Raw genomic sequence first — 17,482 nt, forward strand, 5'->3', positions numbered from 1 at the left:
TTTCGAGATATCCGCTCTTAAAGATGTGACATTTAAAAAAAAAAGGTTTGCCTCCAGTTTTTTTTATATTTTTGCTCTTATAAGTTTTTAAAAATCGATGGGAAAAATCCATGCTAATTATGAGCTTATAGAGCATTAAATTCTCTTCTATTTGATGTATAATTTCCTTCTATAACCTTTCCTTGACTGGACTACGTAGTTATTACTTCTTACTGGATTTAAATGAAAATTCACATGTATTACAAATAAAACTTTATGTAAAACTGATTTTCAACACTAGTATAAGTAAATGGCTAGATATAAAAAGTATATAGTGATTTTTGGTACATGAAAATTGTCTTTACTGATTGAGCCAAACACCGATCAATTCAGAAATATCCTCGCGAGCTTTCTTCAGTTGAGGAAAATCCTTCTCAGAAGGAGGATACATGTTGGCACAGTGAGCAGTTCCTGAAACATTCAATCAATTTTAGCATATAGTGCCCAAAAGTTTTCAAACAATATTAAATATTAGTAGAATTGATGGTGATGTTGTGAAATCTCTCCATAATAAGAAAACAAGGATATTGTCAAATTTCACTAAAATTTTTTTTAAAGAAAACAAGGATATTGTCAAATTTCACTAAAAATAAAAAAAATTATTTTTTTTTTAGTGAAATTTGACAATATTCTTGTTTTCTTACAATATTAAATAATTGGGAAACGAAGATTGGAAAACATGTATCAACAAACAACAATATTAAACAGTAGAATAAATACTAAATATTGACGATATTAGAACAATATTAAACAGAGAACATTGAACAACAAAAGTAATAATTATCATTATTGAGTTGAGATACTATGTTATCTTGCTAAAATATTTGAGCTACAGTATAACAATATTATTTATTGAGTTGAGTTGTGATACTACACGTATCTTGTATGTTATCTTGCTAAAATATTGGATATCAGAAGGAACATTAACGCTCAGGCTCTGACTTTTGATTAACTATTCATTTGAAGTCCAACGATCTACCTCACAATTAAACCTGAAAAATGAATCGACCATACAAGTTGCAGAGCACTGACTAAACCACCTCCTTAACACCCGACTTCAACTTTCTACAATAAAATTCAGACAGAATAATTCATTTCCAAGTCTGCTTTCTACAATTCGTGTAGTTTTAAGTAAGTCTACTTATTTTTTTATATGAAATTTATTCATGTTTTTATATTGATCATTCAATAAATTATGTAAACCCGTCTATTCTTAAGTCAATTTGGCTGAATTGAGAAAATTCTCAAACCAATATTGATACTATGTAATCACTCACTGATATATCCACTGATAAAACTTCCTACTTATTAAATATCAGTGAGTGATTTATGAAGAACATAGAATATTGATTTGAGATTTTTCCAATTCAAAAATACAAGGGGTTTCACAATTTATGGAATGTTGATTGATTAATATAAAAACATGAAATTATTTATCAATCTCTAAACTATTTTTCTACAAAGTATAGCAGCACATAAAACTTCACAGTTATCAATAATTGAAGAAATGTTTATTTCCCATAAAAACTAAAACTATCACATTCATTACAGAAAATATTAGATAGCTTACAAATTAATACAAGAGTTAGTTTCAGAAATTTCTGATAATGTGTCTTCTACATGCTTAGTTTTTTCTGTGTGTTAATTGACCTACTCCACTATGGCGTACCATGTTCTAGAGTAGGTTCTCCATCTCTAAAGTATTTATTTACAAAGTGTTTAGCACCAAATAAAAATAATTTATTACCTTCAATATAAATAGCTGGAGTCTGTTTGTTAGTTGAAATCGTAATCCCCAAAGCATGCCAAGGATCGATGGATCCATGAACAAATACCACTCGACTGGTCATGATGTCCAAACCACCATAATTTATATTTGTGCGGCTAATACCTTCCTCTAATAAGCGTGGCGTGAAACTGCAACAAAGAATAACTCTTTCAAATCAACACTGTGACTAGGATAGGAGATTGGAATGAATCAGTATATAAATTTGAAAACTATTGCATGGTGAGGAAAGCTCAAGTTCTCAAAAATTGGATGCTGGAAAAATCATAGTGTACAAATTAATAAAACTAAATTAATTATGTTTCAAGTTGAACAGTTTTTCAACAGGGTTCATTACATGTGACCTGTTTCATAAGGACAGGACCACACCAAGAACAGTATATATTAGTATAGAATATCTACTACAGTATAATAATATAGGACCACACTAAAAATACTATATACTATCCTTGGGACTATACGGCCAGTAGATTTTTGCAGCAGAATGCCGCACCAAAATAGGCTAAATCATGGATAAGAAAGGATTAATCCTATCATTTCTCTGGGCCTCAGTGAAATAGTATGAGATATGTCGCCAGACGCCCTGCAAATAGCCGTACTTTTTATAAATAGTGAATAGACTATCTTCGCCTGACGCTGCAATTTGCTGCTGAATTGATACGCTGCAGTTTGCTGTCAGTGTGGGCCTACCCTAAGAATAGTAATACTGTAGTACTATTATAGATTACAGTGATATTAATACTATTTCTGTATTAGCAGAGACAAATAATCAAGTATTCAATGGTATCTTCACTCTACGGTATTAGTAAGTGTATGTGGCAATTTAGTAATTTGGTAGCATTAATAGTATTGTCTGAATTACACATAACAAAGAATTTCATCAACATCTATTTTTTGTTGAGGGAAAAAACATGAAATTTCACCTCTCTCCATAAATGTCTTTGCACATTCCAACGAAGAAATCTAATGGAAAGTGTGGCCCAAATAGATCAGTTTTTGAGCTCTGGGTTTGGAAGAATCCAAATTCAGTGCACGTCTGGTAAGTCCACTGCCGAGCTAAAACATTATTAAACAAACATTTCCTCAATCAATTTTTCTTTTAAATGTTATATTTGTTATAAAGAATGAATAATAGGAAACATGATGCTTTGAAGTAATTAGTACATAATTAATAACTGTACTTCTTACTGAATTGCATTACGATGTTCATTTATTCTATTATAAACATTCTTTTTCCATATTGAAGTGGTGAAAATTGCAAATCGACGATTTCCTGTTGTAAGAATTTCTTTACCCAGTAGTAAAAATCTATAACACACTTTACAACGAGTTTGATTCTTCAAAAATTAACGTGTTATCATTCGATGTCTGTCTATATGAGACCTTTTAGGTTGACACAAAGCGTTTGGGGCTATAGCAGCGATGTCCCACGTTATAATGGCAGTGAAGAAAGATTGGAGAAAAACGTTGCCGATCCTCTGTCTTGTCAATGCCTTTTATAGACGGTAGCTGATACAGGTTCATTGATTGTGATATTAACTATTAATTCTCGTTTAAAATAATCAATTATATTTTTTAAGCAAGAAATTTTATTTTTCAATAATTTAATAATGAATTTTCATAATTAAAATAAAATATTTTGTTAATTATTTATTATACATTGTTAAATGACGCACTAGCCACAGAGCAAAGTGAGAAAGAGATAGCGCTATCCGCTTTGTTAAATAATAGACAAGGATAGCAATACCATTGCTAAACAAACACTGCCATTATAACGTGGACCTCACTTATAGTACGTACAAGGAGAAGATTGTACAAGGATAGTAAATAGCCTACCTATTCCATAGTAAATGTAATCAGACGAATTTCCAACCACTGACAATGAGATAATTATCAAAAATTGTGATCACCACAGATAAATTGAATTTATAAAACAGAATAAACTGAAAAATCTGGTGTGGCGCACTCACACAACTTTCCTTGCCGTTATGAAAATTGATCACCTGACGCTACGGTAGTGTTCCCGCGCATCTCAAGTCTACTATTCAAAGATTAGAGCCAGCTGGTGACAGGGTAATAACGCTGGAGACACACGAGGTCTGCTATCTCTTCATAGTGAATCATTTAATAGAATCAACAGTTGCCAATAGTTTGCAATTGGATAGTCACATTTTCTTGATTTTCGAGTTTATTTTTAATTTTAGGTGAAAATGTTACTAAACATTAATTGTAGAGATTCTCATGCTCAATCTATTCCACTCGAAATTTTTTGTTTAAATTGTATCTGAAGCTTGATAATTAAGAATCTAAAATCAAACTTTGCATAGTTGGGGCGGAACTCCTGAAATTTTTACAGATATGGGACTTGTGGCATTTGATAGAGCTTATCGATGACTATTTCAGGTATAACTTAAATCAAAATCGTTGGAGCCGTTTTCGAGAAAATCGCGAAAAACCCTGTTTTTGACATTTTTGCCATTTTAGCCGCCATCTTGAATCGCATTTGATCGAAATTGTTCGTGTCGGATCCTTATATTGTAAGGACCTTACGTTCCAAATTTCAAGTCATTCCGTTAATTGGGAGATGAGATATCTTGTACACAGACGCACATACACTCACACACATACACACACACACACACACATACATACCAATACCCAAAAACCACTTTTTTGGACTTAGGGGACCTTGAAACGTATAGAAATTTAGAAATTGGGGTACCTTAATTTTTTTCGGAAAGCAATACCTGCCTTACCTATGGTAATAGGGCAAGGAAAGTAATGAAACGTATAGAAAACATAAAATTAGGGTACCTTACATTTTTTTGGAAAGCAATACTTTCCTTACATATGGTAATAGGGCAAGGAGAGTAAAAATACCCAACTTTTTCCAATTGATATTGTCAGATATAGTCAGTTGATGATGTGAGCTTGTGTATCCACGAAACCATGGCTCTGTGTACCATAAGTAAATGTAGAATTGACAAAATCTGTTTGTTTCTATTCTATTCAAGAATAAATTAAGTTGAGCTTACCTCCTTCACTAGTATTTTTATTCCACTCAGTTTGTTGTAGCTCTTTTATTTCAGAATCATACTGGAAATTATTACATGATTCATCATGCATAATTTCATTCACCCTGGCATAGCGTTCAACAGGAGTGCCCAGCTTTTCATTCATCATGATGTCACAGAGTGTTTCAATGGTCACATTCGATTTTGGCCCTAGTCGATTGTCCTTGTTGTACTGCACAACTCCAGCAAAATTGTCGGCCAGACCTTCGAAGAAGTTTTGCACGTCCTTTGGATTTTTAACGTTCAATGGCTTGCACAGCCTGAAAAATGATTTTATTTGAAATATTGATAATTTTCTTTCCGAAACTTGAATTTAGAAGAGTAGAAGAATAAAAACATGCATGTGGTTTTACAAGATAAGTAATAATAATAATATCGAGTGACCTGGCTGGCTCACTTATAAGATCTAGGAATACATCATTTAATATGTATTATAGGATATGTAGAAATAAAAGTGCCTGGTTTATTATGTGAATTTAATAAAATCCACAGACAAGACAGTCTCACTCTCAAAATGAATTCCAAGATTGCATTGACGTGATTATATTGGAGTACTCATCTGAAAGGTGACCCAAAGTAACGAAAACATTTTTAAAAAATCATAAAACAAAAGTTGGAATGCAAAGAATAATTTGATTTATGATGATTGTTGACTTCAAAACTTATCATTTAAGAAACATCGCCAATGTTCAATGACATTTATCATTTTTTAGAAATAGCTTCCTTCCAGTGGTGGGGAGTGGTTTGTGGGGGGGAAGGTAGGTTATAAAATACCAGTATGCTATTTTTCTGCTTTCCACTTTTTTCATGAATTAAATAAATGCCTGCTATTTTTGGTCACTCGTTATAAGAAGCCTTTATCAAAATACATGATTAGTATCATAGTCTTGATTTTCCCAGAAAAGACGCTTTTCAAATATATAGTATGTTAATCAAAATTAACTCGCCAGCTAGACAATGAATAAAACTTACTTGAATTGTTTGGCGATGTATTTGAGCCCAACATCAGTTTTAATGAGAGAATCGAGATGTTGATTAGCATCATGGACGGCTGTTACACAACTAGCATCGTAGGTTGCAAGTGAATTTTTTACAACTTCGAAATATTCTGTAAGAGAAAATTGCCATCAAGACAAATTATTGACAGTTATTGCTCATGATTGCAAACTATTCACAAATACCAGTTTTTTCATGGAAAATCTACATAAAGGAAGCAGAATCCAATCAATCAAAATATGAATTTCAATCAATTGGTACAATATTATCATAAAACCATGTTAACTCAGAATAATCACAGTGTTCCTTTTTATACAGGATGATTCATAATTATGTTAAAATATTTTAATACGTGATAGTAGAGGTTAAAATAAGAAAAAAAGTTCTTATAAACATATATCCAAAAACGCTTCATTAGCGAGCTATACAGAGTGAAAGATTTCGCCCGGAATTCAGTTCCTCTGGTGAAATACACCAATGCTGAATTGTTTGGGGACTAGTTTTTAAAAAAACTTATACTGGATTCACATGGAAAAATATCTGAAAAAAATGAATGAAACTAGTCTGGAAGCAGTAGTGTGAGTAGTTTTTGAGAAAAAAAGTTGAAATATGCAAAAAATCTAACTAGAAAAACACAGACTTCTACGTTTGATGCCCAATAACTTTCTTTAATGACGAGTAAACAAATAATATTTCGCAATAAAAATTGTAGAGAATTTAATTCTGAAAAGAATTATGTAAGCTGTGTAAACTAAATTCAAATAGAAGTTGAATAAAATGTATTCTTATGTAGTACATTGCACCACAAAAATTTGCTGTTTTATGAGGAGAGAACTAATAACTCATAAGTTGTAGCTGATTGCAAATTAAATATTCGGTTTTTTATAAAAAAATTATTTTTATATGAAAGTAAAATAAATATCTAAATGACATTAAACTCATACCAAAAGACTAAAGATGATGTTCAAAGTGACCTCCGTTGTTCTGAATGCATATGTTCAGACGCCTTCTCATCGATTGTCGGACCCGTTCAAATATTCCAGGAGTCTGCTTTATAATTTCTATTCCATTCAAAATCCTTAATCGGAGTTATTCAATGGTATCAATAGGAGTATTGCATACTAAGTGTCATCAAAGATAAAAATCCAAAGGATTTAAGTCTGGTGACCTAGCTGGCCATGGTACTGGCCCACCTCGGCCTATCCATTGATTTGGAAAGCTGTGATTCAGGTGTTCACAAATAGCAGCACTGAAGTGTGCTGGAGCTCCATCATGCATAAACCAAATGTTTTGGCGCAACTGAAGAGGTACTTGTTCAAGTAAGATAAATAGCTCCTCTCTCAAAAAGTTTAAGTAGATTATGCCATCAAGCCTGGGAGGAAGCTCGAACAGAAGTAGATGATCACCTATGATTCCTGCCCAAATGTTTACTGAAAACTGATGTTGTGGACGATTAGGATTGATGGCATGAGGATTCTCATCTGCCCAAATATGTTGGTTGTGGACGTAAACGATAGCTGTTCTTGTATAGTATGCCTCGTCGGTAAATAAAACGGTTGTTGAAAAGTTTGGGTTAACATGTTTTACTAAAAACCATCGGCAAATACCAGCACGGGGAATACAGTCGTGTGGCAATAGAGTATGAATTTTCTGGAGGTGGTATGGATGTAATTGTTGTCTTTTAGTATCCTCCAAATAATAGATTGATTGACATTAAACTGCACTGACAATTCTCTCGTGCTCTTCTCTGGATGTTCATAAATTTCATTAAGAACTTGTTCTTCCAACTCAACAGTCTTAGTAGATCGGGGTCTGCCTGCATAAATGTGCTCTTTGGATATCAAAGAATCTGTCTCAGACAGACGTTGATGAATAGTGGCAAAAAACCTTGAACTTGGACATACTCGGTTAGGAAAGTTCTCTTGATACAAACGTCTTGCTTCAGTACTATTACAGTATAGTGTCCCATTCCATACATTAAATGCATGTCAGCTAATTCGGAGTATGAATAATGTCTAAAATTACCTGCCATTTTGAAAAAAGTTAACACTTAACACAAAAGCAAAGTGAAATGGTTACAAATGACTGGTTAATAGATTAAACAAAAAACACAGCGCGGTTACAGTAGGCCTAACTTACAGTTTGTTGTTTTGTTCAACAGTGAGCTAAAGTATTTCTGAAAATAATTTTCAGATGATAATTTATGGAGTCTGATGGTAGCAAGCATTCAAAAGGCACACCAGTGTTTAATGTTAAGTCGGGCCCAGGCCACAAACTCAAGTTCTATCGTAAAATAATTGTCAAACTCTTTAAATGAGGATGATTCTTTTAAATATTTTCTCATTTAAAACAAAATAAATCAGCTGTTTTGGAACAGCTGTTATTAAAATCCATGTTTTATTTGCAATCAGCTACAACTTATGAGTTATTAGTTCTCTCCTCATAAAACAGCAAATTTTTGTGGTGTAATGTAGGTACTACATAAGAATACATTTTATCCAACTTTTATTTAAATTTAGTTTACGCAGCTTACGTGTGTGTTTTTCTAGTTAGATTTTTTGCATATTTCAACTTTTTTCTCAAAAACTACTCACACTACAGCTTCCAGACTAGTTTTATTCAATTTTCAGATATTTTTCCATATGAATCCAGCATAAGTTTTTCAAAAACTAGTCCCCAAACAATTCATCATCGGTGTATTTCACCAGAGGAACTGAATTCCGGGCGAAATCTTTCACTCTGTATAGCTCGCTAATGAAGCGTTTACAGATATATGTTTATTAGAACTTTTTTCTTATTTTTACCTCTACTATCACGTATTGAATTATTTTACCATAATTAAGAATCACCCTGTATATGAAATCGACATTTGAAATATTAAAATAATATTTCAGAACTATAATGACAACACAGTGACTGTCTTGTGTCAGTTACCATATTAGTTATTGCAAGAAACAGATTGTTCTATATGTCTGTTAGCTATCTGAATAATGGTGGAGTTTTATTCCAACTTTATACTACTTGAAGTAGTTTGAATTAGTGTTGACTGTTGAGTAGTGTAGATTAGAGTGGAGTAGTTTACATTATTGTAGATTATTAGTGTATATAGTAGATTCGTATGACTACTTCTGTTGTTGGGGGTTTCACCACGCTTTAATGTATAATTTAAAGATGGGGTTTACCATTGACTATAGACAAGACTATAGTCTATTCATGTCTATAGCCTATTCATGTCTATAGTCAATGGTTTTACTTTGAGCTCATTTGACACGGGTTTTCGTTTGACATGTCCTACTTGTAAAAAGGTAGAAAGTATAGTAGAGAGTAAAGTAAAGAATAGAGTAGAGAATATACTACAGTAAAGGAAGAAGAAGAAGAAGAAGAAGAGAAGAAGAAGAAGAAGAAGAAGACGAAGAAGAAGAATGCTACACATAGGTACCTTTGAAATCAGCCTTTGCCACAAGAGGTCCACTGGTGGATATGGATGCATGAATGAGATGTGGGTACTTGAGGCGGGCCCACGCAGCCAGGGAACCCGGATAGGAGCCTCCGAACGCAAACCATCTGTTCGTCTTCAGCAGTGAGTACTTCTCTGTCATGCCCTTGATGAAGAATGCCAAGTCATCCAGAGCCTGTTCACTTGTCAAGTAATCCAGGTTTTTGATGCTCATGTCTCTAGAATAGGATGCAAAGGAAGTGTAGGTAATGAAATCAACATTTTCTTATTGAAAAAACTTCACAAAATAAAAATATCGAATATAGAATAGCAATTTTTTCGAATGTCTAATTATAACAAATTGACAGACCACATCTCCACTAAAATTGAAATCGATAGGGCCTACAACAGAAATTTGAAAACAGACATGGTCCATTTTCTTTCAACTTCCGATCAAATATCGTAAGACACAGACAAGGGGCGATTTTCACAGAGCTGAACAGCTTGTCATCTCAACCAAACGCCCTGTGATCGGTGCGGCCAGGTCGTTAATTGTTGACGAGTTATAGGGCCACAAGCATGACCGCATTAAAGACTTCGACGCTCAGTTTTTTCAACCTCCGATCACATATCATAAGACATAGACAAGGGGTAGAGTGGCGATTTTCACAGATCTGAACAGCTTGTCATCTCAACCAAACGCCCTGTGATCGGTGCGGCCAGGTCGTCAATTGTTGACGAGTTATAGGGCCCACAAACATGACCGCATTAAAGACATTCAAGGCTCAGTTTTTTCAACCTCCGATCACATATCATAAGACACAGACAAGGGGTAGAGGGGCGATTTTCACAAATCTGAACAGCTTGACATCTCAACCAAACGCCCTGTGATTGGTGCGGCCAGGTCGTTAATTGTTGTCGAGTTATAGACCCACAAACATGGCCGCCTTACTTGAGTCTGCCACCAAGTGCTAGTTGCGTAGCTTTATTAGTTTTTGCAAGCAAATGGTAATAGTTCAGCATAAATTTACCGAAGAATGATTGAAGCTTATACAGGAAACGTTATGAGTGATAATGTTGTGCGTGAATGGTGTAGGAAAATTAAACACGTCAGTTGAAATGACTTCCGGAATCGTTGTGATCCGGCTTTACAGAGCTGGTGCAACCAAACGGCTCCTCCAGCAAATCAAATGGGATAATTTCTATCACCCGCCATACATACTTGACATGGTCACTAGTAACTTATATAGTTTGCCCTAACTCACGACATGACTTTTATAGCCGAGATTCCAAACTAACGAGGAGCTCCAAACAAAGTCATAGTCCACTTAAACTCAACTGGAGGAAACATTTTATGAAATGAGTTTTGGTAGGCTGGTCCACTGGTATGACATATGCCTCAACCTTCACGGCAATTATGTTGAAGAATAACCATAAGTGTAAGTTTAGTAACTTTCAGTAATAAAAGTATTCTTCCATATACATTCGTCTCCTATTTATGGCCAATCAGAGGTTCATAAAACTGACCTTTGCCTATTTTCAATACTATAAAAAAAAACAACTAGACACATCATTTTTTTCAAATAAAACGCTTGAATATAATTTAATATAAGACATATTTTGTAAGAATATGAGTTGTGCTTACTCGGTAGGATGACTTTCACCATAGAACCTGTGCTCCAATTGAAAACACAAGGCTCCATATTTTTTCGCATACTCAATCCAAGCGCCACTTGACATCCACTTTTCACTAAGGGGTCCTTCACCGCCAATCATTAGAAATACAGGAGAATTTTTCTGATAGGTGAAGAAAGTTGCGTTGGTGAAGTATCTCTGCAAAGAAAATGCACAAAACGATTCTTAGAGTGAGACAACGTAAAAGTAATAAAATATGAGAGATTTCATTCATAAACTACAACAAAAAAGTAGTTATATATATATGAGAGATTTCGTTCAGAAAGTAATCAGTCTGTGGAATGCTTGTCGATTGTAAGGATTACAAACTTTATTATTACAATTTTGACACTTATTCCTCTACCAAAGAGTATCATTTATACTCGTCTATAATCAGGAGATCTGGATATGTTTTACAATTGATATTATTCACCCATTAAGTTACGGGAAGTAAAGTATATTATTATTTATATGATTGTTCATCGCCACATAGTACTATTAAATCAAGCAAGATATTTCCTTAAATTATTTTAAGCAGAAGGTTTGTCATTCTATTATATTATTATTATTCCAAAAAATAAATTCTCCCAGCTAGCTTTACCTACATGATGACCTTTCTAATATTTTTATTCAAATTGCAATAATTTTAAGCTTAAACACTCGACCGTATTAGTTCTTAATTAACATTAAAACTGGACTCACACATCCAGTTTTGCTAAGTTTATAGATGACATTTTATTAGTTCGTCTATATTTTAAAAACTAAAAAAAAATTGTTTTTGGATGACATTTTATTCGTTTTTTAAAATCTAAAAAAATGTTAAGCTCTCCAGTTTCACTGAATAACCTACGATAGCAAAATAGAAAAATAATGATTTTTCATTACAATAAAAAAAGATTACAACAATTATCTTTGATAGTTGATAGAATATAAGTGATTTAGCAGCTTGACAGGATAGATACTTTACTGACCTGTTTCCATGTTTTTCCCGACTGTGGGTCAGAGTGGTCGAGTTTTTGATCGAACCATTCTTCTTTCGGAGAATTTGCAGCAACCGAATAAGAAACAATGTTTTCAAATCTGTGTCTGTGCCTTCTAAAATTATGAATGCCGCTGGTTGAATTTATGAGAATGACGACCATACAGCTCGCCAACCAGAGAGTGCCGGCGGAGTTGATCATTGTGCACGGAGGAGCAGAAACAGCTGGAATAAGACGAAGATGATGATAAGGTTTCAGAACAGTTCTGCAGAACACAAGTTTAATATCAATGTAATGTGTTCTAGTTGATTACCAGGTACCTCAATAAAAATTATACGAGCAATAACTATCTTGGTTCATGTGAAAATACATCATTATCACCGCATCACTCTTCTGCATGATTTCATTATTTTTCGATGTGAATATTATGCCCACACAAGCATACATTGTTTTTAAATTGTGCATGGATAATGGAATGAGTGTGTGGGTGATTGATGAGAAAAATATATTTTACATTTATGTTCGGTACACTATCGAAAACATTTTTTTCAAAAACAAATTAGCCTATCCAGTTAGTTACGGTACTTACATGATTACCTTTCTAACAACTTTACAGGGCTCTTTAAATGAAAAATTTGAGAGCTTATACAGTTATACACTATACAGTATTAATTTTTAAATCACATTAAATTAATAATCGACTTCACAAGTTCATAATTTTAATCAAATTAATAATTGTACATTACTAAATAAATAATAATAATACATAGAACACCAAAAGTTACAGATAGTGGCTACGATAATAAGTAGGAAATACAAACATAACCATCACACAATCTTTCAAATTCCTTATCACAACAGATAAAAGCAAATTCAAATTGTTTTTTAAGCAATATTTTCTCCTTGGGGCATAATTAAGGTGGTAAATTATATAGGCTAAGTCATGCACCTATTATAACTTATGTCATAAGGTAACTTATTTAATAAATTAGGTACTACAGTCCTTGAAAATGCAATATTGAGATTCTATTATTTATGAAGGATAGCTTTATCTGATAGATTCCTCAAATTCTAATATAGTCTTGAATATTTTCCAGTTTGAACTATAGATTGGAATCCAGTTTGAAAACCTCCATTTTGAAAACGAATTGAAAACACTTTTTCTAAAAATATTTATGTAACTAGTTAAAAGAAATTTTCTACTACAAAAACAAAAAATATTTAGTAACTTATGTTAGCATACGATAAATGAACAATTAAAAGTGAAAAACACTAAAATGCATTCACAAAAACTCACAGTAAATCTCCAAACGTTGATTGAACTAAGCCGGTCAGACGTTAATCCTCATCCCATTGAGAAAAATCCGTTATCGCTGTTTCATGATTCAAATGCGACTGTTGAGAGGGAATTAGGCTACTCTTGAGCATTGATAAGATATAGTCTAAAGTTCAAGTTTTTGATAACTTACAACTGCAGTACCACAATGGGCTTTCAATGTCCGCCCGCTACACTAAGTAATAATTGACTAATGATATAATAGCGCCGTTTTATCTCAAGCTACTACCGGTATCAAGACGATTATTTTCTTACGGTCTGACCAGCAGTCAGTTAACTATTACTATTTCCATTCTCAACACTGCCGGTTCTTTACATTTTCCTCGCTCTAATTCATCATTTTTCAGTGAAGAAACTCCACTGAGTTATTTATGAAACCAATTAAATTATTTGAAGTTAATGACAGTTGAATTACCTTGAAAAACATTTTTTGAAATGAAAAACTATTGACAAAACAAATAAACCGATAAATAAGACCCTAATTATCAGTTTTCTCTGATCTTCTGTTGACTGTTGATCGAGAGTAAAATTAGGTAATGATTCTTGTTTTCCAAGAATGACGAGTTGTAGGTTCAAACTTTATCGTCTTATTCTATTCAGATACAACAAAACTTGATTTTATTTGTAGTTATTTATCAAAAAATATTGAATGTTATGTTATCTTCATATCGTTAAAAAATATTCTTCAGTTTATACTTTTTAAATCAATTATTATAAATTGTAAGTCAGTACTCGCCTACTGTAATCCTCATGGAAAAAATAATATAATCAAAACGAGTAAGATAAAACATAGATAATGAAATTTCAATCTAACTGGAAATGGTATTAAACATACTATTTGCATATTTTTACAGAATAGTTAGTTTATTCAGTGACTAGAATTCCAATACAAATGTGTTCATCTATCAAATATAAATTACATTGTCTCACATTCAGGATTATCAGTTTTATTCTAGACGCTAGTTACAAACTATTTGCATAAATATATTACTATAGTTGACACAAACAGCATACACTTTAAAGTATATTAAGAAACAGTAAATTCACAACATAGATCAATTGATAGCAGGTAAAGATTATTATCCGATTCCTGTCATTAGATAAAAATAGAAAATGATAATTGAGATTTGCTCTTCAATAAGCATACTCCGATAATAGCAATCTAAATAATCATCTCTTATTTAGAAATTATTTTTTACCATCAAGCATAAAATTATGAAGAAACTTCATAAAAACTACATTTTAAATTTGAGAAACATGAAATGATTGTGAAGAAAGGAGAACACAATTATGGAATGTTGAAACATTTTCAAGTTGGAATTCGAAGTTATAAGGAAAATTGATAATAATGGTATAGTATTATTTCATTAAGGTTTATAATATCACGCTTACCAGAAACTTGTAGGTCTATTTGGGTATTACAAATAAATTTTATAGATTAATATGAATAAAAGAAAATTTGTCAAATTAATATTTTACGTGAGTCAAAGATAATTGAATCATCAAGTCTTACTAAAATATCACATACGAAGAAGAAAAATGTCTTCAAAATGTTAATAACAGTAACCATTTAATTGACAAGGAATGAGCTGGAAAGAAGCTATACTAACAGATATAATGTTCACCATTAAAACAAAAGAAAATTTGATTATTTCAAATAACTCAAATAAGTCAAACTCTTTTTAGAAATAGAGTAGTCAAAAGTCTTAAACATAATTCTACTAATGAAAGACTAAATAACTTTGTATGCGATAGATAATTTGGAAGGAATAATTATAACGGAAAATAGTTACATTATTTCAGGTAATTGAAAATAAGTATTAAATACAAAAATATAATATTAAATAAGTGTAGAAAATATTAAATAAAGTTCGAAGAATAAAAATAATTTAGCTTGTTTAGAAATTGATAATATAGTCATATCAATACAGTCAGAATGTCTTTCATTGTACTATTACTAACAAACATCATCTTAATTAGTTCTACATCGATTAAATAAAAATACAGTGAATTGCAAACAGTCATAATAACAAGCAAGCTATACTTATTGCACAAGTTCATTTTATACAAACTAATCATTCACACATTAGTGTGAAATTGTTCCAATCTAAAACACGTAAAGTATTTTACACAGTATTGACAGTAACATATGATAAAATTAATAAAAAATAACAGAAAAGACTATTAGATTTTGAATCAACGATTTTGTACTAAATTTTCAAGCTCCCATGAAGTAAGTTATGCAAAAACAGTAATAATGATTATGCATGTTTCAAATGTATAAAGTAAAAGTATAGGAGTATCGAGATTCAACAGTTAATATTAAAATGGAATAATGGTCATGGATAAACGTCTACTCCAATCTCGTAAAAATAAAAAAAACAACTATTTTTATACTTGTAGTTGTTTGCGAAATGACTCTATAGTCTACATTAGCTCTTGTTCTGTGATCTGGTGAAAAATATTTTCAACGACAGATTTCTTTGAAAACTTATAATATTTTGTAACTGTAATAAATGATAAATCGATCATTTTCAAAAATATCTGAATTTTAAGAGTTAATAGGTCCACAAAATGTATTTTATGCGTCGATTACAGTTGTGAAAAATCGTTTTCGTTGTTACAATAAGTTGACCAATGCTCAATGCTTCAATAAAAAATTATTATAAAAAATATAAATGAACTTATTTTGAACATTTATGTGGCATGGTTTACAAAAGCATAATATTTCATTAAATAGTTTCGTCGTTGTATCCTCTGAAGGAGAATAACAAATAAAAGCTATATTACAACTAATTAATAAAATAATATAAACTTGATGGTTCTGATTAGAAATATATTTGAAAGAAAAAAACACTGATGTACTGTTCCCACCCCCAACATCAATGAGCTTAATATGACAGAGGTTTTGCCATGAAACCTGGTTCTGTAAAGTAATATGTTTTTTAAAAAAGATTGTGGTATTGAAAGATCAGAGTATTTTTCTTTCTATTATGGAGAAATACCACATATCCTCCCCAAAGAAATTAACTAGATTTTTTCAACTTTGGAAGAAATATTCTGAAAATCTGAAATCAGCAAACAATAATACATGCAATTTGATTAAATATACTTGACAAATTAACAAAATCAATTTAAGCTAAAATTAGAATCTGTGCACAGTATTAAAGTCAATTTCATGCAGGTACTCACAGAGTTTATCTTGATGATCTACTGGCTGGAACAGAATACTCAGGAGTATGAAAAACTCCTATGTGAGAAGATAGCAGTTCTTAAAATAAACTTTTTTACCGACATTAATGTTCTCATTAAGTATTCCTTCTACAAGGCCGAAAAGAATTTATAGCTTCTTACAAAGTGTCTTTAATGTGCGAACGAGGAACTAAACTGTAAAATAATTGCCTAGTTACGTAATAACACATATTTACACGTTTATTTAACACTGTTATTTTCAGTTTTGATCATTGAATGTTGTTTATTTGAAACAAATCGCGATAAAAAACACGAAAACATTTCCATCAATGAAGCTTATCTGAATTTTGTCAGGTAATGAAGAAACCTAAAATATTTCAAGTATTTCGTCTGACAACATTTCATACTACAATAGGCTCAGATTTTCTTAGCTACCGTGTTTATACCTGTATTTTTTAGACTGAGTCTAAAGTCTATGAAAATATTATTATGCTCCAACAGTTGAGACTTCAATTTTTATCATTTAAAATATAAAGTCAGTAATTAGATTACTAAGCAATGTGCCGGGAAATGCTAAGCTTGTTCTTTGATCATTCCAAATTTTACCATTAAATTATTCACAATGTTTGTTTTCTGATTGCTTGATTTTTCTCTAGAAACTCAAAACGATTCAACTCTATTAGTATGTTTTTTCGTAAACAAATACATTTATTTATGACCTTCATTTATCATGGCAACTCAACAATAATACTCCTTGGGAAGACTCAATGTTCAAAATTGCTGTTATAAAATATTCGTTGAAAAATGAATTATTTTTCAAAACATGAAGAAATTATTTTTACAGCTGTGCGTGAAGTTTGTTCTTAATCAAGAATTGAGTTAGATGTCACAATCATTGTTAAAATATGTGTGACTCCCTTATTTATAACACGGTATATAGAAGAAGACGGTAGGTGTCACGCGCATGTT

The 17,482-nt window shown here is 31.9% G+C and overlaps 1 protein-coding gene across 6 annotated transcripts; it reads right to left on the reverse strand.

The window, feature by feature from the left end:
- Nucleotides 1-237: 237 nt before the first annotated feature.
- On the reverse strand, nt 238-17,420 carry LOC111044145 (putative serine protease K12H4.7). 6 transcript variants are annotated; one of them, XM_039431120.1, is made up of 9 exons: nt 16,514-17,420; nt 11,977-12,209; nt 10,977-11,164; nt 9,335-9,570; nt 5,872-6,007; nt 4,861-5,159; nt 2,749-2,881; nt 1,787-1,956; nt 238-450 (listed from the first exon to the last, which is right to left on the reverse strand). In XM_039431120.1, the coding sequence occupies exons 2-9, from the start codon at nt 12,184-12,186 to the stop codon at nt 341-343; spliced, it is 1,482 nt and encodes a 493-aa protein (XP_039287054.1). In that variant the 5' UTR covers nt 12,187-12,209; nt 16,514-17,420; the 3' UTR covers nt 238-340. The 6 variants fall into 6 exon arrangements, with proteins under 6 accessions (XP_039287054.1, XP_039287050.1, XP_039287051.1 ...); XM_039431116.1 differs by lacking the exon at nt 16,514-17,420 and adding an exon at nt 13,283-13,619; XM_039431117.1 differs by lacking the exon at nt 16,514-17,420 and adding an exon at nt 13,229-13,486.
- Between the last annotated feature and the right edge of the window lie 62 nt (nt 17,421-17,482).

The sequence above is a fragment of the Nilaparvata lugens genome, chromosome 6 (assembly GCF_014356525.2).
Source record: "Nilaparvata lugens isolate BPH chromosome 6, ASM1435652v1, whole genome shotgun sequence".
Lineage (NCBI taxonomy): Eukaryota > Metazoa > Arthropoda > Insecta > Hemiptera > Delphacidae > Nilaparvata > Nilaparvata lugens.